The 27,832-nt window shown below is 50.6% G+C and overlaps 8 protein-coding genes across 8 annotated transcripts; 3 read left to right on the top strand and 5 right to left on the bottom strand.

The window, feature by feature from the left end:
* Positions 1–116: 116 nt before the first annotated feature.
* Positions 117–2,426, bottom strand: BDR25DRAFT_276209 (uncharacterized protein). Its single transcript, XM_033687540.1, has 4 exons — positions 2,191–2,426; positions 1,584–2,069; positions 785–1,532; positions 117–734 (listed from the first exon to the last, which is right to left on the bottom strand). Exons 1-4 carry the CDS (start codon positions 2,278–2,280, stop codon positions 529–531), a joined length of 1,530 nt encoding a protein of 509 aa, XP_033555142.1. The 5' UTR covers positions 2,281–2,426; the 3' UTR covers positions 117–528.
* Positions 2,222–6,542, top strand: BDR25DRAFT_390535 (DNA repair protein; the record flags this gene model as incomplete). Its single annotated transcript, XM_033698100.1, has 5 exons — positions 2,222–2,387; positions 2,426–2,572; positions 2,608–5,840; positions 5,904–6,481; positions 6,529–6,542. Exons 1-5 carry the CDS (start codon positions 2,322–2,324, stop codon positions 6,540–6,542), a joined length of 4,038 nt encoding a protein of 1,345 aa, XP_033555141.1. The 5' UTR covers positions 2,222–2,321.
* Positions 6,524–8,058, bottom strand: BDR25DRAFT_299930 (yippee-domain-containing protein). The gene has a single exon (XM_033689259.1). The coding sequence runs from the start codon at positions 7,754–7,756 to the stop codon at positions 7,004–7,006; it is 753 nt and encodes a 250-aa protein (XP_033555140.1). The 5' UTR covers positions 7,757–8,058; the 3' UTR covers positions 6,524–7,003.
* Positions 8,059–8,501: 443 nt separating this feature from the next.
* Positions 8,502–12,410, bottom strand: BDR25DRAFT_365442 (WSC-domain-containing protein; the record flags this gene model as incomplete). The annotated part of the gene is made up of 5 exons (XM_033696889.1): positions 8,502–9,192; positions 9,258–9,582; positions 11,288–11,953; positions 12,010–12,081; positions 12,143–12,410. 5 exons carry the CDS (start codon positions 12,408–12,410, stop codon positions 8,901–8,903), a joined length of 1,623 nt encoding a protein of 540 aa, XP_033555139.1. The 3' UTR covers positions 8,502–8,900.
* A 1,396-nt stretch (positions 12,411–13,806) lies between these two features.
* BDR25DRAFT_330783 (kinase-like protein) lies at positions 13,807–16,870 on the top strand (the record flags this gene model as incomplete). Its single annotated transcript, XM_033692564.1, has 3 exons — positions 13,807–14,029; positions 14,547–15,970; positions 16,166–16,870. 3 exons carry the CDS (start codon positions 13,807–13,809, stop codon positions 16,868–16,870), a joined length of 2,352 nt encoding a protein of 783 aa, XP_033555138.1.
* Positions 16,871–18,512: 1,642 nt separating this feature from the next.
* BDR25DRAFT_299927 (Di-copper centre-containing protein) lies at positions 18,513–20,275 on the bottom strand. The gene is made up of 3 exons (XM_033689258.1): positions 19,488–20,275; positions 19,045–19,316; positions 18,513–18,992 (listed from the first exon to the last, which is right to left on the bottom strand). The coding sequence occupies exons 1-3, from the start codon at positions 19,798–19,800 to the stop codon at positions 18,540–18,542; spliced, it is 1,038 nt and encodes a 345-aa protein (XP_033555137.1). The 5' UTR covers positions 19,801–20,275; the 3' UTR covers positions 18,513–18,539.
* Positions 20,276–21,028: 753 nt separating this feature from the next.
* Positions 21,029–25,102, bottom strand: BDR25DRAFT_338898 (prostaglandin G/H synthase 2/cyclooxygenase 2, pgh2/cox2; the record flags this gene model as incomplete). Its single annotated transcript, XM_033693321.1, has 14 exons — positions 24,846–25,102; positions 24,630–24,794; positions 24,473–24,581; positions 24,331–24,420; positions 23,931–24,279; positions 23,739–23,879; positions 23,381–23,685; positions 23,257–23,332; positions 23,019–23,208; positions 22,828–22,970; positions 22,295–22,774; positions 21,804–22,245; positions 21,247–21,751; positions 21,029–21,192 (listed from the first exon to the last, which is right to left on the bottom strand). Exons 1-14 carry the CDS (start codon positions 25,038–25,040, stop codon positions 21,029–21,031), a joined length of 3,354 nt encoding a protein of 1,117 aa, XP_033555136.1. The 5' UTR covers positions 25,041–25,102.
* Positions 25,103–25,889: 787 nt separating this feature from the next.
* BDR25DRAFT_251030 (uncharacterized protein) lies at positions 25,890–27,657 on the top strand. The gene is made up of 2 exons (XM_033686103.1): positions 25,890–26,101; positions 26,156–27,657. The coding sequence occupies exons 1-2, from the start codon at positions 25,930–25,932 to the stop codon at positions 27,463–27,465; spliced, it is 1,482 nt and encodes a 493-aa protein (XP_033555135.1). The 5' UTR covers positions 25,890–25,929; the 3' UTR covers positions 27,466–27,657.
* Positions 27,658–27,832: the final 175 nt, after the last annotated feature.

Here is a 27,832-nt window from a genome sequence, read left to right as displayed (position 1 = left end):
TTGCCACAGCAATCCACAGCAGCCTCTAACTGCCCGAACCGGAAGGTTTGGCTTAGCATCAAATATTTCTCATGGTGCAAATGTCAGGTGGGTGAACTTCTCTATTTACTACAATCCGCTAATTCACACATACTCCAAACTTTTTCGGGTATTAGCATCCTCAGCAATACTTCTCGTGGTATCACCTCGCTATGACACCCGCTCATAGCCCTCCGGGCGCAGAATCAGGAAAACAGAAAACCGGAAAACTAAAGGCTGGGAAAGAGGCGGCATCAGGCATTGGGTGAGAAATCCTTCCTTCCTGCACGAATCTATCGCATGCCCAAGATTATGCAAGTCGGATATCTCGTACGCTATGCATGTAAAGCAACATCAACGTAAGGAAATATATGAGAGAAGCGCAGCGGCCCAACACGCGCCAGTCACCTGCGCGAGCTGGTAAGCGCAGGAGTGGAGTCCGTTGGGTTGTACAAGAGGGAGGTGCGTCTCGTATACGTACGAGCCGTAGTGAATATAGATGAAGATGCTTCAGTTGACCGCCATGCACTTGACATCGAATATCAAGTCCGAGTTCGCGGGAATGCCAGGAAGAGCCTTCTTGCCGTATGCCAAATGGGCTGGGATTGTTATGCGACGCTCACCACCAGCGGTCATGCCAACTATACCAAGGTCCCAACCCTTGATAACCTCACCTGCACCGAGTTTGAATGCAAAAGGCTTGCCTTTCTTGTTGGCTAGAACTCTATTTAGCGATGCGCATGCTTAGATCAGGGGGATTGCTTACCATCAAACTGTTTGCCATTGCTCTTCAGCTTGCCAATATACCGCATCTCGATCCTGTTGCCCTTCTTTGCGGCGGGGCCCTTGCCCTGCTTCTTGTCCTCGATCGTCACGCCGTTGGCAACTCTCGGCCCAGCCTTAGCTGCTGGGGTCTCCTTCTTTTCCTCCTGCACCTTTGGCGAGCCAGTTGGGCCTTGCTCCAGGTTCTTGGCGAACTGAACCTTCTTCTTGTCACTGTTGGGTGCTGCTGCCTGTTCTTTCTTGGCCGGTTCTTGAGCAGTGGCGACAGCCTGGCCATCATTCTTCTTAAGTTTCTTGGCTTGCTTCTTGCTCAGCTTCTGCTCGCCATTGGTAGTAGTCGGAGCTTCGGCCTTGGCCGTCTTGCTAATCATGTCGTCGAGAGTGGTGGGCTCCTCTTCGCTCGCAGAGTCTTCAGCAGGCCGCTTGTTCTTGCCTTTCTTCTCGGCTTTGAGTAGCTTTGGAGGCTCTTCATCAGATGGGACTTCTTCGATCCTTGGATCCTGGAGCCCATCAAGCATATCCTCCTCCAAGTCAGACACTTCATCAAGCTCATCCGAATCCGGGGGAAGATCATATTCGTCCTCATCATAGTCATCCGAGTCATCTTCATTCTCAGGGTCATCCATAGGCAAGACGTAGTTGCCAGTGAGGTAGATGTCGTGGGTGCCATTGGAGCAGAAGTAGACCTGCTCGTGTTCACTGATGGTAATATCAAGTGGCTGTTGGTAGTTCTTCGAGAGCGTTAGTAAGACTGAAGGAACTAGAAGGGGATGAACGCTTACCTTTTCTGGGTCGAGAGTGCAAAGGACGAATTCTTCGACCTCACCCTCGCCCTCGCTCTCTCCATCCTCGTCGTCGCTGCTGATGTCGCCATCAATGGCCTTGGCTTTCCCTTTTGAGCCGACTCCATTGACGCCATTGGGCTGGTCGAGCTCCATCTCCTCGGCTTCAAGTTCTTCTTTCAGCTTCTTCGCAAATGCTTCCCGCTTGGCCTGCTTGGCCTTGGCAGGGTCGCTAGGGCCCCCGTTCTTCTCTGCTTCGCTGTCCTCATCGCTGTCATCCGACATGTCGGAATCTTCGTCGGAGATGACGCCGGCAAGGCGGGCTTTGATAGCCTCGATGTTATCAAAGTCGTCGTCGTCTTCGTCATCAGAGTCTTCCGGGCCAAGAGGCTCGCGGATGAGTTTCAAGGTAGCACGAGGGGTCTTGAAGGTCTCGTCAAGCTGGGGGACTGCGCTAGGGTCAATGGCAGCCATGGTGATGCGAAACTGGGACCGATTAGCTGAGGGCGCCCAGAAGCGCTGCGACGACGAACCGAAGCATGGTATTGAGCGAACAGCTCTTTCAGCCCGGATTCCTAAGGGATAAAGATCAGATGGGTTTACTCACAGTGGCGGGGAACTCTACCGCAGCGGGGATTGGGAGACCACCAGCTGGGACGCGGAGCCCATAAACGCTCGCGGGTAGCATGCCGGCCATTGCGACCAAGCGAAGCAACAACTGCTGGGGTAGGTAATGGAATGTATAATTGGAGAGAGAGGAAGCTTTGCACGAGCAGAGTGGGGGTTTGCAAAGGGCTGAGTGCAGTCTGGACTCTGGGAGAGGGGGGGATGTCTGGAGGGAGCAGAAAGCGAAGCAGAAAACAGAAAACGAAGATGGCGGGCAGCTCGAGATACAAAATCTTCGCCAAGATTTCTCGAGAAAAGCTGTGGATCGCGCTTGGGCCGCTGCTCACCGCCCGCCAGTGCTTGATTCACCCGGCAGAAAGACGGTGTTCGCTCGGGACGCGATGCCTGCACGCCACAGACGCGCCGACATTCACTCATCTCCCCGCCGACATGCGGGAGCCTGCCAGCGCCATCGCAGCATGACAATCCCTCCGGTGCACCCCCTACGACCCCCGCTGAGCACGCACCCTCTCTGAAGGCTACAATGGGGTCGCGCCTCGAAAGCAACTCGAGTGCCGTTCGGAAGCGTATTTCAAATCACTCTTTCGAGGATGAGGATGGCGACGAGTACGAGGGCTCCAAGTTCGGCGGGTTTTCCGACTATTTCAGGCGGAAGAAGATCAAGTTACAGAATCTGGACGCCGACCTGCGCAGCCAATCCGTCGACAAGCCGGCCATATTCAAAGGAATCGTAGCCCACGTCAATGGATACACGCAACCGTCGTTGAACGACCTGCACACCCTCATCGTCCAGCATGGAGGAGGCTTTATGCAGTACCTTGACGGCAAAACCACCGTCACGCACATCATCGCCAGCAGTCTGACCCCGAAGAAGGTGGTTGAGTTCAGGCGATATCGCATAGTCAAGCCAGGGTGGGTGGTGGCCAGCATAAAAGCAGGGAGACTGTTGCCTTGGAATGACTATCGAGTGGTAGACGAAGGCGACAGCCAGAGAGTCTTAGCATTTGACAACGGAAAAGTATTTAGCAAGGCCAATGTCAAGGCCAGGGGCTACAGGGACCAAACGGATACCAGCTGGTACACCAGCCAGTTGAGGGGCAGTCAGGCTGAGTCACCATCACCCCCACCCAGTAGCACAATGCCCTCCCGATTCTCTATGCAGAGGTCACCGATGTCACACGGCGGTATTGAAGAGCTCCCGCCTTCGCACCAGCCAGAGATGGAGTCTCGCGATACTAGCGTGCTCGACTCAGGGCCTGACAACGTTTCGAAACCGAGGAAGCTCGTCGCACCTCCTAAGACGAGCCCCTCACTCGGGTCACAGGTGCACCATGAAGAGAATGTCAATTCAAAATATCTAATCGCAGACCAAGATGACAGCCTCTATGCTGACCCCACCCCACCAGATGCCCCTCAAGCCCGGCCACGTTCTGTCTCTCCCGTGAAACGACCAGTTGAAGATGGAGACGAGGAACCCGTAGAACCCCCTCCGAAGAAAACTAAACTCACAGCTGAAGAGCACAATGCAATCCTCCTTCGTGACCCCAAAATCCGCAAATCTACCGTCGTTGACCCAAACTTTCTCGAGCAATACTACCGTGAGTCCCGCCTGCACCACCTATCCACCTGGAAAGCAGACCTTAAGTCTCAGCTCCAGGCATTAGCCAACGAGAGGACCTCGTCTCAGCAGCGGAAGCACAAAAGACCACCTGGTGCTAGACGATACGTTCTCCACGTCGACTTTGACAGTTTCTTCGCTTCAGTAAGTCTCAAGAAGAATCCACAGTATAAAGATAAACCTGCGGTCGTCGCTCACGGAAACGGCAACGGCTCCGAGATTGCAAGCTGCAACTACTCGGCGCGCAAATTTGGGGTTAAGAATGGTATGTGGATGAAGAGAGCCATGGAGCTCTGTCCGGATCTCAAGATCTTACCGTACGACTTTCCAGCCTACGAAGAAGCGAGTCGAGCGTTCTATGATGCTATCCTTGCAACCGGGGGGCTCGTTCAGAGCGTCAGCATCGATGAGGCGCTCATTGACGTCTCTAGTCTTTGCGCGGCCACAGGTGGTAGTGACGGGAGGAATGTATCCGAGGGAAGCGTCTACCGGGAACAGGCCAAGGCAGATGAGATCGCACAGTCGCTACGGAATCAAGTCAAGGAGAAAACAGACTGCAACGTGTCAGTCGGTATCGGTGGCAACATCTTGCTTGCCAAGGTCGCGCTTCGCAAGGCGAAACCAGCTGGTCAACATCAGATCAAGCATGAAGAGATCCTCGATTTTATCGGACAGCTACAGGTTCAAGATCTCCCTGGTGTAGCATGGTCAATTGGTGGCAAACTCGAAGAAATGGGGATCAAATTCGTCAAGGACATTCGAGAGTTCCCAAAGGAACGGCTAATCCAGACGTTGGGCCCGAAGACGGGAGAGAAGTTGTGGGAGTACTCGCGTGGCATTGACCGCACAGAAGTCGGCGAGCAAGTTGTCCGGAAATCCGTGTCCGCGGAAGTGAGTTGGGGTGTTCGGTTTGAGAACCAAGACCAAGCAGACGAGTTCATCGGAAGTCTCTGTGGCGAGTTGCAAAAACGTCTTATTAAAGAGAAGGTCAAGGGAAAGCAATTCACTATGAAGATCATGCGCCGTTCGCCAGATGCTCCTCTCGATCCGCCGAAGCATTTAGGCCACGGAAAATGCGATACGTATAATAAGAGTATGGTCCTTGGTGTTGCTACAAATGCAAAGGATGTCTTGACCAAGGAGGCCCTAAGTATCCTCAAAGGCTTCGGTTTCTCTCCGGGTGAGCTTCGAGGCATAGGCGTTCAAATGACGAAGCTCGAACATATCAAAAGCACCATAGACGGCCAATTCGAAAGCTCCCAACGCCGTCTCCAATTCAAAGTCAACGTCAACGCCGAAACCACCAGCACCCGCAAAGCCCCCAAAATTGCCGACGCAGACCCTATCCAGGACGACCCAGAGACGCCCAGGAAGCCAAAAGCTGTAGGAAGAGCGGATGCAGACCACATCTCCTTCGGCGCACAACAACTCAATCACTCAACGCCGTCCCGCCGCCCCCTTAATACTCTCGGAACGCAGTTTATTTTACCAACACAAGCCGATCCCAAAGTCCTCGCCGAACTCCCCGAAGACATCCGCTCGAAACTGCTCAGACAAGTGCGGCAATCGTCGCCGACGCCCGCGCCGCGGAACCCACCTGCCCCCCCAGCAGCACACAAATCCTGTGAATCCTTACCCCACGTTCCAAAGGGCAAGAGCAAAGAACATGAAGACAGAGATAGAATACCCCTAACCGCCCTCCCCGCCCACTCCCAACTCGACCCCTACATCCTCGCCGCCCTACCCGCAGACGTCCGCGCTGAGGTCCTTGCACAATACGCTGACTCTGCAACGCCTTCTACCATCCCTCTAACCATCCCTTCCTCCCCGCACGACAGAAAACCAGATCAAACACTTCTCCCCCAATCCCCACGCAAATCCAGGATCATTGGGATCCCCACCAAAAAACCCAACAGTGGATTGCCGGTGAAACGGGGGCGAGGCCGTCCGCCAAAATCCGCACAACTTGCAGCGGCCGCGGCCGCGAGTGTGAGGAGTAAGAGTGGGAAAATGTTAATGCAGGCAAGTTTTATTACGAATACTAGCATTAACATACGAGCGGGGCGAGGGGCCAGCGTCGACACCGCAGAACACAGTGGAGGTGGAGGCAGAAGTGGAAGCGGAGGTGGGGGCGTCGAGGAACTTGACCCGGACTTCCTCTCCGCGCTGCCCGAGGACCTACGGAGAGAAGTGGTGGAGGAACATCGCAGGAAGAAATTACAGGCTTCCAGACTCGCTGTCACGATCGCCAGGAAGCAGAAAGAAGCTGCGCTTCCCCCAGTGGTGAAAAGGCCACAACGTATTAAAATCCCTAGACCCCCCAAACCAACATTTACGACGCGCAGGCTGTGGGACGTGGTGGATTTGCGAACAGCGATTCGGGATTGGGTGAGGGAGTTCAGCGATGAGGGGCCGTATGGCGAGGATGTGGAGGCGTTGGGGAGGTATCTCGGGAGGGTTGTCGGCGAGGAGAGGGATTTGGGGAAGGCGGTGGGAGTTGTTAGGTGGTTGATTTGGGTGGTGGGAGAGGTTGACGATGAGGGGAGTGGGGATAGGGAAGGGAACGGGGGGTTTGAGAAGAACAAGTGGGACGATGCTGTGCAGAGGGTGAAGGAGGGTGTTAGGGAAGCTGGGAGGAGAAGGGGGTTGGGGAGTGTAATGTTTGATTGATTGATTAATTATGTGATGTGGTATGCTCAGATGAGTGGTGCTGAGTGTATTGCTATTATGTCCTATGTACAGTAACACATGCTTGCAATGACGAAATGAACCAACCTATTTTGCTAATCGTAGAGTATACGTAGACTAACTATATGTTCAAATATTGATGTGGGGTATAGAGTGTAGGGTATATGTATGTCCTGATCTGCTTTCTTCTGCCTACGCATCCGTCTTTGAGGGATGCGCGAGACTCGTGGCTGGCGAAATAGGGTATCTGTATGCCGAAGTGGATATGTAATATGCGTGAAAGCCAAAGTCCTGGGGAACGCCGCTCTCTGCCAACCCCTCATGATTAAACCTGTGTAGAGTAGAAAGTGGAAATGTTAAGCCGCGGTGCCTGCACAGGCCGGTATATATGCATGGTTCGATCATCCGCCTTTTGCCATCCTCTTTCGGAATGGGCTAGTATCGCATTCTCGCCCGCCAGCGAAACGATTCGGGTGGTGTCATCCTACTACTCCTCCTCCTCCTCCTCCCTCCCAAACCGCCTATTCTTCCTCCTCCGTCTCGCAAGCCCCGGACTCCAGATCCCGGAGAACAAATCCTCACACTCATCCTCATCTTCAGAGTCGAATTCAATCTCCCCATCCCCACCCGCACCGTTTCCCCCTCCCTGACCCTCTGTGCGTTCACCAACGCCTCCTCCTTCCACTATACTATCAGCATCATCATTCCCATTCTCCCAATCCACTCCCCTAACCACGCGCCGCGTTTCGAGAATGAATTTGCCGACTTTGTATTTCTGCGTCTCTTCCTCCGCATCCACGTACTTCCACCCCAACACCGTCGTACACGTCCTGCACGAAATATCCGACACCGTATGCGCGCCCGTAACCAGCTGCCTTGGAACTGGTTTTCCGGTGTTTGTATTAGGCAAACTCCCACTCCCACCTCCCGGCGGTAATTCAGTTGTTGGGAGTGTTTGAGGCGGTGGTGGAGCAACGAGGTATGCGCGACCGTGCCGTCCAGTAAAGCCTTTGCTGATGATAGAGGAGGCGGGGATGAGGTCTGTGAGGCATTTGTGGCAGCGGAGGTAGGAGTTTGAGGAACTAGAGAGGTAGGATGTTGGGTGCGTTGGGGGAGAGGTGGAGGGGGAGCTTGTGGGCGTGGTGGAGAGGGTTGAGGAGCGGCGACGAGAGCGGAAGGGGTTGCTGGGGAGGAGGTACAAGGGGAAGGGGGTTGTTGGGGCGGTGGCTGAGCGCGTCATCGTTGTCGCTTGTCGAAGAGTTCTCGTAGGCGTGAGAGAAGAGAGAACCGGGAAGATGTGGTCTCTTGTACCGCAAATAGAGCGGTGAACAGCCTGTCGCTATGATCGGACGAGAGCTCCTAGGAAATCAAGCGGGGTACACTTGTTCGTAATATCTCTGCAGCTTTCAACTCCCGCACAAAGCACTCGAACCGGAGCGCAATCTCGCCAGAGTGTGTAAAGGAGGATAGATGAGCTCTGGTCGAAGTTAGAAGTACCCGTCCCCTCCTCCCGAGGTCGGAAGTCGCGCAAACGGAGAACAGGTGAGCGTGTGACGCGATACTTGTCCGCACTAAGGGAGCTAGTGGTGAGCGATAACGCGATAACGGACGCCACAAGCGAGGGAGGGGCAGGTGAGGCTACTAGCTCTCCACTCTATTAAACAGCTGTGTGCGGTCCTTGATCAAGGAAATATCTTGATTGGGAGGAACAGGGAGAAGTCGTGAAGTCACGAAGCCGCGAAATCGCGAAGTGGTGAAAATCCGACTCGGAAGAAAGGATGCCCGAGCCACTTAGCACAGCAGACATAGTGATGGAGTAATAATTCTCATGCTTCAATCATACCGTCGAATCACCAGCAACGCACAACGGATCATGCGGGACTCGTCACGAGCGCTGCGTTGGCCCGTGAAGGCGTGACCATTCTGTTTGGCTAGTATGAATTTGGCTTGATTTATAGATGGAACTGTTTCTGTTGGCTTGGGGATTATTCCCTGAGCATCGCGGGGAATCTTGCGTCTCAAGACCAGATCGGCCTGATGAAGGTTGGCCGAGGTCGGCTGGAGAGGTATTGGTTGATGGGCTGTTGGGCTGTTGGGCTGTTGGGCTGTTAGGCTGTTGGGCTGTTGGGAGGTTCTGTGTAGGATGGGGTCGAGGTGCAGGGCTCGGGAACGCAAGGAAAAAGCGCATCTCAAAAGCACTGGAAGAGTGGCATGGTGGGGAAAGGCTGAGTGGGATGGGAGGTGAGATTGGCGCCTGTGAGGATATTTTTTTCACACTCATCTGCAGTTCCCCTTCTTGAAGACTGACGACATCTTTCGTTGCTAAGTTTTCCTCCATCAATTGTTAAGCTCTCAACTGCTCATCACACACTCTCCCCTTATCCTCACGAACACTTCCCCTCATATTTCACTCCCCCATTCACCGCATAGCAATCCACATACTGCTGCTTACACTTTGCGCTCGCTTCCTCATACGGCTCCGGCTGTCCGCCATTATTCCTGCTCTGGTCGGCATAGTTCATACACCAATCAAGCTGCGTTTTACACGCATCGTAGCATGCATCCTTGAGCTGTGAGGCCCTGTACGTGGGGCAAGTGAGCGAGTTGTCGGAGTTGAAGAGCTTGAAGGGGAGAAGTAGAACTTGGACAGGGTTATCGTTACAGCCTACACATGGCCTGTGGACAAGTCAGGTTCGTATAATTTCCGAAGAGAAATGGGAAGAAAGGAGGGGAAAGTATACAGAAAAATGCCTCCAACGCTCTTGTTCCCAGCCCACGGAGCTGGCGTCGAGCACAGACATGAGGAAGGAGGCTTGCTGGACACGGTAGGCGCGTATTGCGGGGCTGTGTACGTGTTCGACGGGATGTTATATACCCACGTTGTCTTGGAGGGAGTGGGAGTGGGTGATGGTTTTGGCGTTGATACCCAAGAAGAAGAAGAAGAAGAAGAAGAAGAAGAAGATGATGATGATGATGATGATGAAGAAGAAGAAGAAGAAGAGTATGGAGGTTCCTGATTTGTTCCGCAAGGCTGGTCCGATAGTCTACAGCACCGGTCAGGCTTACCTCCAGAATCGTTCATGAGAACCTTCCACTTACAAATTCTTAGCGACGTAAAGACTCAGCTTAGACGATCCTCCGCATATTTGTGATCTGTCTCCGCTGCAAGCCATGTTACACTTCCCAGCTGGAGCGCTGCTCTTCAGTTAGCCTTGGGCCGAAACATTCAATAGCACACTAACCTAGTGGGATTATAATCGAGCCTTACACCACAAAAACATTCATTTGCATATTCTAGGCCAGCATATGGATACCCTAATGCACCACATGCATTCAGACACACCTCAATAGTCATCTTACTAGATTGTGAAATTTTTTTCGGAGAAATAGCCAGCGCTCGACCACCATTTCCCTCTGTGTAACAACCAAGCGAGGTATAGTTGGAAGATTCAGCAACATTGTCGGGGAACGTAGGGTCTGCGTAGACCGAGAGCGTGTCATGGCCGCCACAAATCCCGGACTCGTCGCCAGTGCATGTGAGATTACAGTAAGTCTCGGGGGCAGAGTCGGAAGGGAGCGTGGCCCCGCAGAAGCATTCCCTGTAGTACTCTAGGCCAGCATACTGATATCCATTACTCTGGTTTCGCGGTCAGTGATCATGTGAGAAGAGAGGCCCAGAAGTGAAGTACCTTGCAGTACGCGGTGCATTTTTCGATGGTAATAGCGTCAAAGTCAACAGGTGGTTGATAAGGGAAGGTTCGGTCAGATGTTGAATCGAAAAAGCAGCCTTTGTAGGCGAAAGGAGTGTACGGATATGGGCAAGCTGGCTGCAGAACCGGGTTGGCTGATGTGAAAGTCAAGAAAAGAGCCACGAGCAGCCATGTCCCGAACGAAGCTGTGCACATCTTGGTTCGACGATGATGATAGCTATGACAGCGGTGATATTGATAACACTCAATGAAAATATAATAGAAAGTGCCTCGAGAAAGAAGATGCCTTGAACAGATGATAACATCCTACTTATACCTTTGTTCCCCTGCATCTGGTAGCAGGTGTTGGAGCTTAAAAAACAATAAATCCCAAGACCATGGACTGGCAGCTAAATACTGGGGAGACGCTCCCAGGTGAACATTGTCCCTTGGAATCTTTGGTGGATCATCCGATCTTTCGTCACAACATGACGTACTCGAATTGAATGGGTGAGTCTACTATTGTCGCAGGAGGAACTAGGGTTAGTATATGTACTGCATCCAAGGGGTGGAAATGAGAGTCAACCAGCTAATCCAACCAACCACCCTGAGGAATTGAGACTACGCAACACGTTGAGCTCATCGCTTATGCCAAGCTACTAACAACTACTTACCCCTGTGATCATAGTAGGTACGAAAAGCGGGAGAAATATGGTAATGGCCTTACCCCCTCCCTCCGGCCGTAAATCATGTTGCTGTCGTCTTGGTTCCTACCAATGCTTCAGCGTCGTAGTGCATGAACCTAATGCGAACTTAATGTAGAGGTCATGAAAACGAGAGCACAGCGCCTCGGGTGTGAGAAGACTCAATACAGGTTGCCAATACTGTTATCGTAATGTTCAGCTAATAGAGGTATGATTATTATTTAACATCGCCAACCTGGACCTAATTGGAACAAAAAAACATGTCATTGAGCTTGACCCATTCTGTTTTCCCAAGATCTCTAACATCTGTTGTTATCCTCTTACCGTCACCACTTTCTCACCAGGGGTATTTTTTTGTCGAAGTCGATTTCGGAGTACTCTTAGGAGTGCTCTTTGGCGTTGAACTACTCTTGCAGCTTGTCGTGGTCTTCAGAGTTGATGTCTTGGTCGAAGTTGAGGTCTTTGGCGTAGACTTTGGAGTGGAGGTCGATGTCTTGCATGTGATCGGCGGCGGGCATTTATATCCCACGCATTTCGACGTTGTCGTGGTCTTCAATGTGGAGCTAGATGTTGATGAAGACGGCGTCGGTGTTGGGGTCGTTGACGAACTACTTGAGGAGGATAAAACAGGTGGTGCACATGGGTTGGTAGATTCAAGGTTCTTAGCGACATAGAGTGAGAGATGATCAAGTCCACCACAATATTGTGTGCTGTTACCGGTGCAGGGAGTTGAACAAGACCCTGCATCACTCGGTGTCGTGCCGTTGCCTAAGACTACGCCACAGTAGCACTCGCGTCCGAATTCGGTACCAGCAAAAGGATATCCTTTGGCACCGCAGGCAGTGAGACATGTTTCAGTCGTCATGGCAGATATGTTAAGGTAGTCCCATTGGGAGTAGTCAAGAGAGCGGCCGCTTGTGCCTTCGGTGTAGCAACCTAGCGACATGTAATCGGAAGAGATTGCAATATCGTCGGCATCTGGGAACGTTGGATCTTGATAGATTGAAAGCCTATCCTGGCCTCCACAAGCCTGCGTCTTGTCGCCTTCACACAAAGGTCAGTACGCTGTTTGTTAATCTGAGATATAGGAGGTAGCCTACCATTACAGGGGAGATTGCAATCAGCCTCGGGGGCCGCGCCACTCGAGACACTCGCACCACAGTAGCATTGACCTGAAGAGTCGTTGTTAGCAGCGAGGTTGACTGAAGGGCACAACAAACAATAGTTCCTCACCATAGTATTCCAAGCCTGCGTAACGATAATTGTTGCCTTTGCAGTAAGCAGTGCACTGCTCTACAGTAGCATTGTTGAATTCTAACGCGGCTTGGAAGGGAAGCGAGCGAGTGGAAACAGAATCATAGAAACACCCCGAGTAGACGAAAGAAGTGTACGGGTAGACGCATGGTGGCTGGGGTGGGTTGTTTCTAGGGAAAAGAAAGGCTGATGTGGAAGACGCAAAGGCGGCAGCGCCAAACGCGAAAGACAACTTTTTGAAAGACATAATGAATTTAGGAGTAGAGGCGGTGCCTTGTCAAACTAGTAAATGAGAGATGGGGAAAGACGGTCAATTTATTCTAGCACAAACAACATCAGTCGATATCTGCACCAATGTTTACAGTCTTCAGCTCGTGTCTGCCTCCTGCAAGAAGTTATCGACTCTCGATGCATGGAGCAGATACCGACAGTGTGAGGGCAATTATCGTGGTGGCCTGTGATCTCAGGTCTGGACTGCCTGGCAATGGCTTTTCCCAACCGCATCGTTTCGATAAAAACGTCGACACAGCCAGGGTCCTGTCGCTTTTTAGGTCGAAGCTACACAGGGTATCTGCAGGTCGAGATTACGATGATGTATGAATATGCATAGGGTCACGGTTTCCACAGGGGTGATATCCGTTCAGTGTGCGGCACGGAGAAACCCCATGCGTTGTGATACGTGAGGCTTATTGGTTAATATGAGCGACATATTCTTTAGACGGAAGTGTACCTGGTCGGCATGCAGTGTTGATGTATTGCCAGGCGGCTGGAAAAGCCAGGGGGTTAGATATCGGTCTGAACACGTGCCGTTAAACGGTCCGTGCTCCCGTGATGAGCTTGTTCCCACGCCTCGGGACGAATCCTTCTGCACGGCTCCTACTTTCATCCATTACAGCCAGCCTCGATCAACGCCTTCGACCAACGAGGCTTCGATGCGTCGGAAAACACTATTATCTGTATTCAAGAAGTCGTCTGATGAGTGCCCCTCGATTTCGAAAGCTTTTCCCTTGGAGAATGGTTATCGTAGCCGGGCGTGACGAGAATGTTGAAGGCTAAGAAACGCCTCAGCCATCTAGGTTGATAACGTAGGAGGCAGTCTTACGAAGAGCATGTTCCCTAAAGTTCTATTCATCGTGAGATCAATCCACCTTAAACGATGGTTCTCCCACCAACTGCAACTTGGGAGCTATCAAGGAGGACCAGTTATTGGGGCAACAATGCGCTGAAGTGTTCAGAGAGGCTTCAATTTCACGACGCAATCTGTAACCTCAGTTTCTAGAAAGAGATCAATTCAATTCTCAGAAGAGATGATTCAGGAGGCGGCGAGTGTCCAACTGGTGCACTACTACCATGAAAGACGACTGCCTGTCGTCGTTAAGCAGGGGGATTTGTTCGTGCTTTCCTTGACGGCCGGCTTTCGTTCCCACCATCAGAGAATAACTCGCCATTCTTCTTGTCATCTTTATGTATCGCAACTTCCACCCCTCTGCATCAGGGTCACACATTCCTTATGATGTTTACCTGCTCGTCGACCCTACTTTCAATTTCTCTATCCATCCAACCGTCACCAGTCCAGGGCCTCGCTTTTCTCTCACACTGGCATTGATATTGGCACCATCGTATACCCATCCCTAAACGCCAGTATGATGTCTCTCGTTGCTTCCAGGAAGAGGAAAGATGCCCATAACCCTCGGATGATGTCCCATGACAAGGGCAAAGTCCGCATTATCGAACGTTCCGCCGACGGTACTCGCGAAACCTTGACTCGGTTCCCTCGCTTGCGGTCCAGCCTTCCCAACAATCGGGCATTTTCAAATCTTCGCCTCGGAAGCGTTAGGATTCTTTCCGTCTTCCGTAGCGGTAAAGGTATCTACCGCTCCCGGGTGAGAAATATGCTGGTGCTAACAGATGCTAGGTTCTGCCACAAATTCTGGTCAAGCAACAGCCGATAATCGTAGTTCAAAGTCAAACGCCTCGAATATCACTCAACGTCCACCTGCAGATCCACCAATCCAAAATGACAGCTTACATCCACCGGAATGCCAGAATATGCCTGAGATGATGTTGCCCCGGCTGGACATCTCTTTGCATAGGCCAGGGTCTTCTCTAACGCAGCTCACAAATGCTGCAGTTTTTGACGGCGAGTCAGAGCCAACGCTGGACGAAAAGCGCCCTCGCCCGATAACTTTGCACACAAGCAAGTCAACACCAGGGCTATCGAGACAGCTCACGACTAAGCTCTCAGAAGCCTTTCTTCACAATTCAACAGTCGTCCATCGGCCGAAGCTACAGTCAAGACCCACAGTCTTAACGTCAGATCCAAGGGAGTCCAAAAATATTCCTTCAGACATTTCAGTTACGCACGGTGTTGTGAAAACCGGAGACATTACACCTTTCCATTCTCAGCCTTCTAGCATCGCAGAGAGTAGCAGAGCTCCACTCAGCCTCCAATCGAAATCGACAGCGCCAACATCTCTCGTCTCATCTGGTGCCCCCCAATCGGCGGAGACAACACACATTCGCGGTGACAAAGGCGCTCAACAAATTTCAAGCGGAGGCTCCCCTCCATACGAGCACGCTGCAGAGCAGATCAACAGTCACTGGTTGGTATTCCCACGGCAAGACGCCCCGAGGTTCGCGGAACCCTCCATTGCCACGGTCGAAAATGCGGCAGCGGCAAAGATATACCTCGAATCGCATTTCAATGTTTTGCTCGGCACCAAGATCACGCCTCGCTCAATGCGACGCAGGAATCTGGAGCGGAAATTATTCGCCCTGGCATTCTCAAACGAAGAAAGACATCAAAACCGACAAGAATGGTACCGCGCCGAGAGCCATCATCTCCGTCAGACACGGGCGTTGAAATCGAAAACTCTCACTCGACAAAAGTTGAAAGGCGTTCATATTTCAAACTATGAGATGGTCAGGGTTCTTGGAAAGGGTAGCTTTGGTGTCGTGCGACTCGTTCGCGAAAAAAGTGATCCACATGGCCACTTAAGCAGTCCCGATTTCGAGCGGATGGAAAGTCTAGACGGCTATTTTGGTGCAGATTCTAAGATGACACCAAACGAAAAGAGAAAGGAAGTCTACGCTATGAAAGTCATACGGAAGTCCGATATGCTTCGGAACAGTCAAGAAGGCCACCTTCGCGCAGAGAGAGATTTTCTAGTTGCCTCAGAGAATTCGCGGTGGGTAGTTCCTCTCATTGCCAGCTTTCAGGATAATAACAACCTTTACCTCGTCATGGAATACATGGTTGGAGGAGACTTTCTGGGTCTGCTCCTCCGGGAAGATATCCTGGACGAGAAAGTTGCACAGTGGTACATTGCTGAGATGATTCTGTGTATTGAAGAAGCACACAAGATGAACTGGATCCACCGCGACGTGAAGCCAGATAATTTTCTCATCACTTCGTCAGGACATCTTAAAATATCTGACTTCGGCCTCGCCTTTGACGGCCACTGGACTCATAACCAGACCTATTACAACGAACAACGGTACAGCCTGCTTCGAGACCTAGACCTGCATATACAGGGCGATGAACAAGATTGCGAAGAAGAGAAGAGCCGGCAAGAAAACCAGAGGAAAATTGATTTTATCAATGGCAGAGTGTCTGGACGCGAACGGTTTGAAGCAAAGCAAGACGGTGTAAATGGTCCCATCCTAGACTGGCTAAACCGTACCCAAAGACGCAACTTCGCCAAAAGCGTAGTTGGGACGAGTCAGTACATGGCACCAGAAGTCATCAAAGGGGAGAACTATGATGGCCGGTGCGATTGGTGGAGCATTGGTATCATTCTGTACGAGGTATGTGCATTAGAGCCGAAATATTTTTGCTTGGTGCTTATCTATGAACAGTGTCTTTACGGATGCACACCCTTCTTCTGCGACAATAGAGCAGCAACAAAGGCCAGGATTCTCGTAAGTCACTTTCACTACACCCTTTCAACCATCTGACAGTTTCAGGAACATAAGCAGTGGCTCCGGTTCCCCCCCGATCAGCGATATGCTCGGCCAAACGTTGACCGCGTACCACTGCATCCTGTGACTCGAAATGCGATGGATCTTATGATAAGGCTATTAGAGGATAAGGAAGGACGCCTCTCTTCGAAGAAATTCCGGGAGAATGATTTTGTTATGCATCAGCGTGCTTTGCGAACCCGACATATGCGCAACTTCAACAACACAGGCCACGTTGTGTTTCAGAATGATGCCGAAGATATCAAAAATCATCCATGGTTTCGCAATATTCAGTGGTCAACGCTTCATCTGACACGCCCGCCGTTTGTCCCCCGGGTCCATGGCAATCAACCTATCACGAAATATTTTGATGATGAAGCAGAGATCATGAGCGCGTCAGATCATCTTGACTCATCAAGCTATCAAACAGGACCAGTGGGACCTTTACCATCTCCCGCGTCTCCAATACACTGTATAAGCAAGCCCCTTGATTCACCCAAACACCTACTCGAGGACAACTACAGTGTCACTCCGGACAGAACGAAGCGGCGCAGGAAGGAAAAGAAAAGGCCCCGGGATAAGTTGTTGCGAGACCCCCATGTCGGGCGAACCGTCCTGGAAATTCGCAAGAAAGGGGCTTTTATGGGATACACGTACCGAAGGCCTGACTTTACCCTTTCAGAGCTGGAGGATAGGGTTTCGAGGACACCTCTTCCAAGACCGAGCATGATACCAGTGAGTGCGTAGGGAGAAGCGCTTTGAGAAGGTGGATGATTCCCCCTTTTTTGTTCAGTATTCTGTCGTTTGTTTTGCATCACTAAATTAACCTACAAGTTCTCAATTCACGATTGCTTGCTATTATTGGTCGTGGTAGTATTAACCCGTCATGTCTTTAGTTAGCCGAGAAAAAACTCGTACTTCCCGTAGCTTATTGAGGGATGTAAGCGCAGCTGCAACGGTGCCGAATTTAAGCAATGCTGTTGGTCACTAGCAGTTTGTCTATTAACTCGAGATTTCGCGTTTACGATCTCCTAGATTGCACGCCACCAAATAACCTAAATACATGCATCATCTGAGGATAACGACTCACAACATTCACGAAAGCTTCCATCGCATGATACTGCTACTCGTCTTCTATTCGCCCATCGTTGAACAAACGACGAAGAAACTCGATTCGAATATGCGTTTGTTAGTCGAGGCTTGGTCTCCACCTTCAAATTTCAAACTCTTTTCTATCACCACTTTATCCATCAACCTTGCAGATCACAGCCTCTGAATCTTCAACGGAACAGGCTATTGCGCCGAACGATTAGGATGGCTGGGTTAGTCTGATGGAGAAAGGGCGCGCATGGATGATAAATCAAAGTGCTTATACAAATTCCAGGTCTTATATCAAAGTGGATATTCCTTGAAGCTTCAAGAACCCGAAGACAAGAGTGCGGACCTTTTCGACACAAGGCAATTCTCCCCCATTCTACTACAGCTTCGGTGCCTTCAGCTGGAAGGAGATTTCATGACAACTTAGGGGTTAGAGCCTCTTGCAATGCTCGGTTGAGAAACAGAGATCTACATACGGTAACAGGAGATGTCAACCGAGAGCAGTCTCACTAGAATCTCGAAATAATCCAGCCGGCTCCAGGTTGGTTGGCCCTCAAGATCAGGCCAATCTTGTAGGAAGGTCTCGGGGTTTCGGCGTACGTCTGGAGCCCACAACGCCAATTGTGTTTTGCATTGGCGCGATTTCACTCCCAATCTTGCGATATTTCCAAATGCACATCTTTAGACGATCGCAGAGATCCAACTCCTACACTGCACAATGTGGAGTACATGGGAACATATACTCAAGAGCTTCCGCAGCCTCCCCTGAGTCTAACTTCTCTATCTCAAAGAACGCTCCATAGCAAGATTCCAGTAGCGGATCTGAACAAGCCTTTGTCGACGGTTAGGTATGTACCTGTTGAGCGGGCTTCTGAGGAATCGCTGTTATGGGAAGAGAATATCTAATAGGTTGTTGATGCGCTACGGAGCGAGGTCGTAGGAGTCCCGGGCTACATCAGGAATATGTCGATGGTTGGATGGTAAGGGGATGTTAGGAAGGTGGCTTGAGGAAAGCTATTGTTGAAGAACTTGGAACACTCTGCCGGTCTCCTAGGATCTTAGTGCTGCGAGGATTGTTCGGGTAGGTCCATTAAAGATACTCTTGCTAGAGTAGGTTAGCTCGAGTGGGGCCACAATATGCCAAGTATGAAGCTCAGGTGGCGCTTGGAAGAGGGTTGTGTGGCATTTAGCAACACAACATGTCATGAAGAAATAAGCAGATATACTGACGTGGACCTTGCTCCATGACATATTCATCAACTACAACCTCGATAAACGCAGCGTAACTTAGAACACATTTCATTCCCACTTTCCAAAATTAGTAATTGTACTTGTAGCACAGCTTGTCCCCCATGGTGTTAATAATATCCCTAATCTGAACATTAGGTCGCATGCCATTCACAGACACCACTGTGTCTAGTGTGAGCGGGTTCCCAACCCTATCGGTTCCATCGATGTATCCCACACGCGCTGCGTCGGCGTTCTGCCAGATGCGGTAGTTGCGATCGACGAACGCATGGTGAAGCCAGAAGACTGGGTCCCCGGGCGACGCGTACACGTCGGACATAACAGCTCCTATCCCATTGTGGCCCCAGGCGTGTACACCCCCCTCTGCACAGGATGCCATATCTGCGTAGTCACTGCGCGAGTTGCAGGCGTCAACCATGGCCTGGTTACAATTTGCTGTCTTGCTAGCGTCCCCATTACGTGACAGACAGTGAGCGCCGTTTCCAGGACCAGGGCCAACGTTCAGCGTGAGGCCGGCGAATTGCTAGAATTTTGTTGGTGGGCGCATTCGGTTGCTCATCAAGGAGAATACTCACCCCATTCGTTACACAGTTTCCACCAATGCCAATGGCGCCAAACCATTCGTTTGAGAAGACAGATGACTGGGAGAATTTACCCGGATACCTCGTCTCATCGAACCAAGGCAAATTACGGTCGAAGCCGCACTCGGTGCGCAGGATATCTTCAAACGTCCACACAAAGTACCTGTGCCAGATCAAGAACTTTGAGTTACCGTGGACGTTGGGAGTGAGCGTTTGGTGCAAGGAAACTAGATCCTCGTATCGGTTTCTGGCCTGTGAGAATTGGCCTGCAGATGCGAAAGGACAAAGTCAGTGCCGTCTTTTGAAGGAGGATTCTGGTACCCCTATGTTCTATTTTGAAGCGCAATGCAGCTATCTGAAATACCATATGGGTGGCATCGCAGATAATTGCAACAAGCTTAAGACAAAACATCGAGTTTGTACCTGGGCCTTCGTACCTGAAGCCGGTTTGCCCAGCAGACATTTGAGGGCATTTACGAATGCTGTCCTGTCGCTAGTCGAGTATGAGTCCCATTCCGTCCGGACACGAGGATTAGTGCATGTCGCTGCGGCGGCGGCTACTAGAGCCGAATGAACTTCAGGACTGTGTTTCCCTCCTGATTGCGCTTCTTCAAGGGTGAGTGGCTTAACGATTGTGAAGTTGAATGCTGAAAGTGGTAGGGCCGGAGCGAGTGACGGTGAGGGGAGAGCAGCGGCAGACACCAAATCAGGAGCTGCTCCTAGGAGGGCTAAAAGAAACGAGTGACGCATGGTTATTGGTTGGGAATGTGATCCCAAAGACAAATAATTAAGGATTACTATTAACGAGAGAGGGCAGGAAATTCCGCTGCAGATTCATTTTTTGGGGACGGGTCGATCCTTATATGAATTCCCAAAGCAAATCTCCTAATTACTTTGCTGGTAGGGAACGAAAGTAAATTGAGCTTAGTAGAGCTGCAGCTATCAGGGTTGCTTCCTCTGGGCCGGCTAAACCGCTTTAGGACTGTGGCTTTACCAGGGATATCCTAGGGGCTGCGAATCTTCTCCCTCACAAACACCACAAAGTTGAAAAGGAAGATATCCATGCCTGTACTTCGATTAGTAGAGCGTCTTGTACTCTATACTTCTAGTCCACTTTCTTGTACTTCCCATACAAAGATGTCCTGGAATTATGCGCAGAACCGGGTGACTTTGAACACTTCTGAGAGAACTTAGGTGAGGAGACTTGGGGTGTTCATGACCCGAGTGCGCTCGATCTGACCAGTGAGAGGGCCAGTATACCTCGCTAAAGAGAAATCCCAGGCTCCAAGGCTACAGCGGAACTGCCTTATCGGGTTGGCGGAGGTTGAAATACGGGCGGGGGTTTATGAGTTTTTAATACATACGAGGTACCGAGTACAAGTTGGGCTGCTCTGCTGATGCCACTGACTTTTCCTGAGCTGATCAAGAACGTAATGGGATGCCGATATTTCCGTGCGTGGACCGACTACTGACCTCCCTTCTTTTGGCTCCGTATTCTCCACGCTCAGGTGTACGCTAACACAGCGCCCTCTGGACTCTTTCGGCTAAGTCTGAGGGGGTTGGAATTCTCCGGAAGTCAATCAAGGAATAGATTGGCCACAGAAGCGAGGCTAGCTCTTTCAGCTTTAGAGTACCAATTGACCCACATCGTGTCTAATAATAGATTTGTCGTATTTCATCTTCTCATGCCTTCATTCCCATGAGAAAGAGATCGCACACGAATCTGGTATCGAACGACATCCACTCAACACTCAGTAGAGTAGCGACAAGTACTTCGGGCTTGGAGGGCACCTGCAGTTGTTTAACGAATAAAGGCCTGACAAACAAGACTTCGATTACACCCTTCACGCCACTGCTAAAATTGTGCGGCGTGTGCATCTCGTTCCCCGCTTTGCCCACCGCTTTTGCTCGCCTGCCCACGCAAATATATGTATCACCTGGGACTCCCCTCTGATCATGGGATACCGTACTTTTCGTTTCACGCCTTCGGGGCCCCATTCGTAGTGGAAGCCGACGCAGTCTTCGCCTTATACATCCTTGTAATATCTCGCTTGATAGCGTCAAGATCCCAATCCGGATCGTAGCGGACAGACGTCGAATCATAGACGCCCTTACCCTCACCATCGAAATGCAATTTCCACGCTACAAGACATTAGCATTGATTTAATTCACTCCCAGGCGCTAAGCGTGACTTACTGGTCGGATCAAAAGTCAACCAACTCCAATTATCGTTCAAATAGCACCTCTCTTGGTTCACAGTGATATACTTACAAAGCCCCATCGGGCCCGGTGCACGACGCAGATTCTTCAGCCCGGCAACGACCTTGATCAAGCTGGTTACAAACGTGAGTGCAATCTCCCGACCGAAACATTCGTGCGGCCCAAAACCGAAGTGCATGTATGCATCTCGGTCACGGCCGGGTTGGAAGCTGGTTGGGTTGGGGATGCAAGTTTGGTCTTTGCAAGCGGGACCCAAAAGACAGACGACGACATCGCCTGGCATAAAGGCTTGGCCGTTGATGGTCACGGCTTGTTTGCAGATGCGCAGGTTGCGCTGGGAGCTGGTTAGGCGCTGGGCTTCAAGGACGTAGTCGCGGATCTTGGCGTCGGCTTTGGGGGAGTTTTCTGCAGCGAAACCTTGGATTTCCGCCCAGTAAGATTGGTTCTCGGGGTCAAGGAACCATTTTAAGGTCTCTGTGAACTTGGGGATGTTAGCACGCGAAAGAGTTAAAGATGATACAATGTTGACATACCACAGTGACGGGAGCACCAACCCCGGCGAGAGCCGTGAGCCAGCAGATATCACCAGCCTCTTCCACCGTCTTCCCAGCTTTGAGCATCTCCTTCACGATTTGGCGACCATACCATCGAAGACTGCCGGACTTGGCCTTACTGGGTCTGGGCGTCGTCCAACTCGAAGTCAACCATCCGTACATTGTCTCGCATTGGAGCTCCTTCTTCACACCTTTGAGAACTTCGTTGGTGGACTTGGTCAATGCGTCTGCTCCCTCGGTTGCCCACATTCGGCGTCGCCAGGCCATACCAGGGTCATTGTTGTTAAAGCCCCAGATGCGGACATTGAGCAAGTGCTTGTAGAGGGTAGGCAAGCTGAGTGACCCGTATGGGTTCTCGGTAGTTTTGAGATCGAGGGAGAAGAGATCCCCTAGGACGCGGGCGTTAACTGGAATGACAACACTAAAAATTATTAGCATGTGCAAGATTCTATGAGGGATAATATCTGTACTCTCGAAGTATATCAATCTGTCTCCCAGGGCCGCCGATAACAAACTCCTCAGACGTGAGGCATGTCTTCGCTAGATCGACGACAGTGTTCGACAGCAATTGCTTGAACTGCTGAGGACTGTAAATGATGTCGCCCACGAGGTTACGCTGCGCGGTATTAGCAGGCTGGTCTCCACCCAGCATGAATCCAGTGAAATCTCTCTCCCCCGGGAACATTGCATTGAGTGCAGGTGCCCAGGGTACCATGAATGAACGTTGGTCGACAAGAACCTTCTTCACCGCATCATGCCCCATAACAATCTTAGGCGTCGGTGGCTTCTTGGGGTCCGCTTCGGTGTAGTACTTGTACGTTCCAATTTCCTTCGCAATTTCGGCATTCTTCTCTTTGGTGTAGAATGGCTGCATAACATGAAGGGAATTGTACGGGAACCAACCAGGCAAAGCGCGTTGGATGAGCTTGTAGTACATGGACCCGGCTAGACTTCAGAAATTGGTCAGATCATTTTTCAGGATAGTGGAAAGACGGAGACTTACACTCTGTAGTCCGGTGCAACCTCTGTGATGCCCCAATTCGTGAGGGTAGCGGCAGTGTAATCGATCGTATAGAATCGATCCGATCGCACAAGAGTGACCGCATCGCTAAACACAGCTCGTCCTACTGTAAATGGTGGACAGCCCTGTGCTTTTAGTCAGACATCGAACAAGAGGTTGACAGGTCCACCTACTCCACAGCCAGGCTGCAACTCTGGCTTGCCTTCTTCGAGGAACAGACCAGGATAAAGTTCGACCATGTCTGGGTGGTCGTACAGGGCTCGAAGGATGTCCGCGATTTCTGGATTTGGGTTAATGTCTTCCATGGTTTTATGGCGTGCAAGGCCAAAAAAGTCTCGGAATTCGTTCAATGAAGCCAAACCCCTAGCCAATATTAGCATGGCCGAAACAAATTGCACACAGAAGTCTTACCATTTCCGCGATTGCAATATCCCAAGAATCTCCACAACACGCAAGGCTTTGGGTACCATTCTTGCGCCGAAGAGTCCTATATCGTGTCAGCCGAGTGTATTAATTTGGGGAAGGAATAATATACCTGCAGGTTCCTCAATTGCATCCTTCAAAATCTGAACCATTGCACCATCGTCAAAACGGCCGGTTTTCGGATCTCTCCGAAGACCTGCAAATGTGCGAATCTTTGGGTCATCTGGGATGTTCTTCTCGAAAGAAAGTAGCCCCATAAGCAACTCTTTTGGGTTCAGCTTTTCGAGCGGCTTGCTGATGTCCTTGAATACCTCCCTGCTGAGGAAATCTTCGAGCCACTTCTCGTCTCTCTGGGAGATGATCGAATGGAAACGATAAAGGAGATTGAACTCAGCAGATACTTGATTGCCGACGCCGCTATGATACGTCAGCTAGAATGGCCTCAAGAAGTTACTAGTCCTGAAATTTACCGGGGAGTGCCATGTCCATCGAAATGTTGGTCGATGGCAATTCGTGGGTCAAAAGCCCAGTCCGTGTCCGAGTGGTGGCAATTTGTCAGCCCACGAAGATAGTCGTGCAAGGAGATGTTGCAATACATCCCGCCTGTAATCCTAACATAATCATTAGCTGTCGGGCTAGGAACTGTGGGACGAAAGACTAACAATCTAGCGGTTTGGAAAAGATCTTCATCTAGCTTCTTCCTGGCAGCAGTGAGCTCGTCGGGTAAGAGTACATTGGCGTCAGGTTCCGGGAAACGGTTGCCTTCATTGATCTTGAACAAGATATCTGCAACGTAGTTGTGGAACCGATTATACATCACAAGCATTACATTCACCCCAGGTGGCTGAGCGAGGAGGCGTCGTTCATGGAAAGTGTCTGGCCAAAGCTTCCCTAGTTCCATAGTACGAACCTTCTCTTGTTCCGCCCTATTAGAACCGTAGAGCGGGGCCAGGTCTAGGTACGAGGAGGCATCGGAGATATTAGGGTCGACACGGTTAGTCCTAAAGATATCTAGGAGTATGAGCTACGTCTAAAATCTAGTAGGCAGATTCAATTAGGTACCGTGGATAATGATGGTCGCGTGATAGAAGAGCATTGACGAGACACCTGCTGGGTTCTTTTTAAACTCTCCCTCCGGGCGGGCCATGAGCACTATCATGAATGTTAATATCTCATAATTGATCAACTAGGAATTGCGACTGACTATCAAAAAGCATGCCAGGGTCAGGTCTAACTGCATGCTGTTTCTTTTCGGATTTGCAAGTCTTTGCATAAGCAGTGCCAGCCTTCCCGAGGTTAGGGTTCAGAACGTTCTAAGCAACCATTAGCGTCAATTTTCGGTGGAGGGATGGAATACAAACGTTGTTGCTCCCATCTGCAGTTCGATATTGGAATTCATCGCCCATGTAGCTTAGAGGTGGGTGTTGAAGGCTGTCCCATAGCGTATCAATGACGGTATCGGTAAGCTTGAGGCGAGTTTTCGAGGTACTGGGCAAGGATGCAGTGATTCCTATCAGCTTTTCCATCTACGTCCCTTGTAAGTCAGAGGAAAGCCTATACTAGGTCAGTACACGTACCGTCATTTTCTTGTCATCGATAGGTTGCCCCTTAGTTTTGGTGACCTCATACAAAGTCTGGACTGTTGACAGCAATCTCCCTTTCGCATGAAGAGCCTTGATATCTGTGAGGATGCCAGTCTGAACCTTAACGGGATCTGCATAGTCCTCCCCCCCTTGGTACTTCATCTCTTCGGCAGCGACTCTGCCAGCCATGGTGTTGAAAGCGAATCGTTCACACGAGCTCGGAAATAGGTGAGGGGTAAAGATAAAGTGCGTGGAGGAGGAAGGGAGCACATAAGCAGCAGAATATATATGAATATCTCAGCTGAAGGTCCAATTCTAAGGTTATTGGCTAGTTCTCATTCTCCGCTACGACGCAAGTCCAGCACTCATCAGTTCGGCTAGCGTTAAAGCATCGCGGGATGACCAAGTACCAAGTATTGTTGATATACCTCGCACAGAATATCGCTAGCTAATGCTTGCATGGTGTGCCTCATTGGGTCTACGGAGCGAATGACATTCTCTGAGGCGAGAAAAAGCCATGTTCTCAGTGGCTGTTTACAGCCAGCTGAGGGGAAGAGAGTGCAATGTGATGCAGTGCATTGCAGTTGTGTCTTCAACTATTGCACAGAAGCACATAGACACGTAGTAGGTGCATTTGTGTAATGTGGAAAGGTTGTAGCGAGGCCCGTGGGATGAGGATGGTTCCCGTTGGATGTGTGAATGCGTGGAGGTTGCGTCTTATGTATGAGGCGTTTATTGAGTGGTCGTGGGGCACATAACATTGGCTGGTTGATTTTCCGGGCCGCTCGGGAGCGGGAGATCCACCGAGCTAATTGGCCAATCTGCTTTGCTTCTGAATCGCTCGGAGAACCCGATTGTTGCACTTGCTTTGGTTTTTCTGTCGATCTCATGGTAGGTTCCGAGCGTGCCGAGAAGACTAGATTGGCCGCGCCATTTTGGTCATTCGGTAGTTGCAGATGGCGAGGACTGGATGAGCTGAATCTTCTTTGGGAGATGTAGTCATCTGAATATTTCATCTACGTCTCTTCACTTACCTGTCTCTCTTGTAGCTCCCTAATTTTTCCAAACTTTGCTTAAAATGGCTGATGCTAGCAAGACAACAGGGCCGCAACCAGCAAAGCCCAAGCGCCTTGTCTTGTGCTTTGATGGGACGGGTAACAAGTTCCTCGGAAACGAAGCCGACACCAACATAGTGAAACTATATCAGCTCTTAGATCGCCGTAATCCGGATCAATACCATTACTATCAACGTGAGTAGTTCTACTCGTTGAGACGGGCCTCTGATCTTGCTGACATCGGGCCAGCCGGCATAGGTACTTATATTGAGAATGATACTTCCAATGCGTCGTCCGGGGGAGGCCTTTGGCACCGAATCAAAGCATCGGTATACAGTAGCATCGACCAAGGTATTGCGACTTCTTTCGTGGACCACGTTGTCGCTGGGTATCGCTTCCTGATGCGCTACTATTCCGAAGGAGATCAGATATACATCTTCGGTTTCTCCCGCGGCGCCTACACCGCCCGCTTCCTGGCTGAAATGGTTTACAAGATCGGCCTTCTATCTCGCGGTAACGAGGAAATGGTGAAATTCGCATGGAACACCTTCTCAGATTATCAGCGTACCAAGGGAAATGTTCCGCAAACTAGAGAGGACATCGCTCGCGTCGAGTTTATGAGGAAGTTCAGACAAACCTTCTGTCACGTCAATGCGGAAGGGAAGCCTGTTAATGTTTACTTCCTCGGTCTCTTCGATTGTGTGAACAGTGTTGGGACATTTGAACTTCCTATGCACCAGAAATCCTATGAGGTCATCGCGTCCCCCCCTGCGAGGTGGATCCGTCACGCGATATCCATTCACGAACGAAGATTAAAATTCAAGCCAGCCTTGTTCAATATTGACGACGATGCGGCGAAGACCTATGAGTGCGATGTCAAGGAGGTTTGGTTTTCGGGTAATCATGGTGACGTCGGAGGTGGTTGGGGCCTCGCAGATGACCAAAAGAAGCTTCTCTCCGACATCCCGCTCCAATGGATGCTTCAGGAGCTCGATCAGCTACCCGATGAAGGCAAGCTTGCTTGGAAGAAACCTCGAATTTTGAGTTCCACCCCAGAGCCGCCAGAGAAGAGAGGTTGGTTTGCGAGCATATTTTTTAAGGGTCCGCTATCTCCTCATGAAGCACGCCTGAAGACAAGTAAGCCACACGATGTGCTTGCTTTCGGCGGCGGCATATCGCGCTTTGGGACAATTGGGTGGTGGGTGCTCGAAGTCCTCCCTTTCTTCTCACGTCTCGAGCTAGAAGATGGGAAATGGGTCCCTCGACATTTCCCACCCAATCTTGGCGCTTCGCGGGACATTCCTTCTAAGGCAATCATTCATCCTTCGGTTGAAGCGATGTATCGCGCAGGAGTTCTGACTACCGATCAAATGCCAGTCCTTGGTGGCACTGAGTCGGAAACGCAGAAACTCTTCCGGGTTAAGGCGTTCACGTCAACTTGGGATACCCTGCGGAAAACTCGGGCAAAGGAAGCAAAAGACCAGAACCTAGAACAGCTGGAAGCGAAGTGTTGGGATAACGTTGGGAATGTTGCAGCTCGAAACTGGAGCCTGGCTTAAGTGTTCTTTGAATAGTGAAGTCGGTGAGAAAGATGATGGATATATTATTTGTGTTCGCAGGAATTCGGAGCCATAACTCTTGCCAAGGATGGTACATGCACAGCACGTGAAAATCTGCTGCATGGATGGAGCTCCAGAACTTGCCAGCCATTGTCTAAGATATCCTATCTAATATTTATAGGGATACACGGAACATAAATTAAATTTTAAAACACCGTAATGTCAGAGAACTTCCTTTCCTACAGTAGAGGAATAATGTTACTGTTCTTCATGGCATGGGCTGTTCACGGCTGCCTTGGCTTAGTCACACATACATCGTGCTGGATGTATGCGAACGAATTCCGTCATGCACATCCTCCTGACTCTC

The sequence above is a fragment of the Lindgomyces ingoldianus genome (genome assembly GCF_010093535.1).
Source record: "Lindgomyces ingoldianus strain ATCC 200398 unplaced genomic scaffold BDR25scaffold_1, whole genome shotgun sequence".
Classification (NCBI taxonomy): Eukaryota; Fungi; Ascomycota; class Dothideomycetes; order Pleosporales; family Lindgomycetaceae; genus Lindgomyces; species Lindgomyces ingoldianus.
The sequence above is the reverse complement of the archived record's forward strand: the minus strand, read 5'-3'. Positions and strand labels throughout refer to the sequence as shown.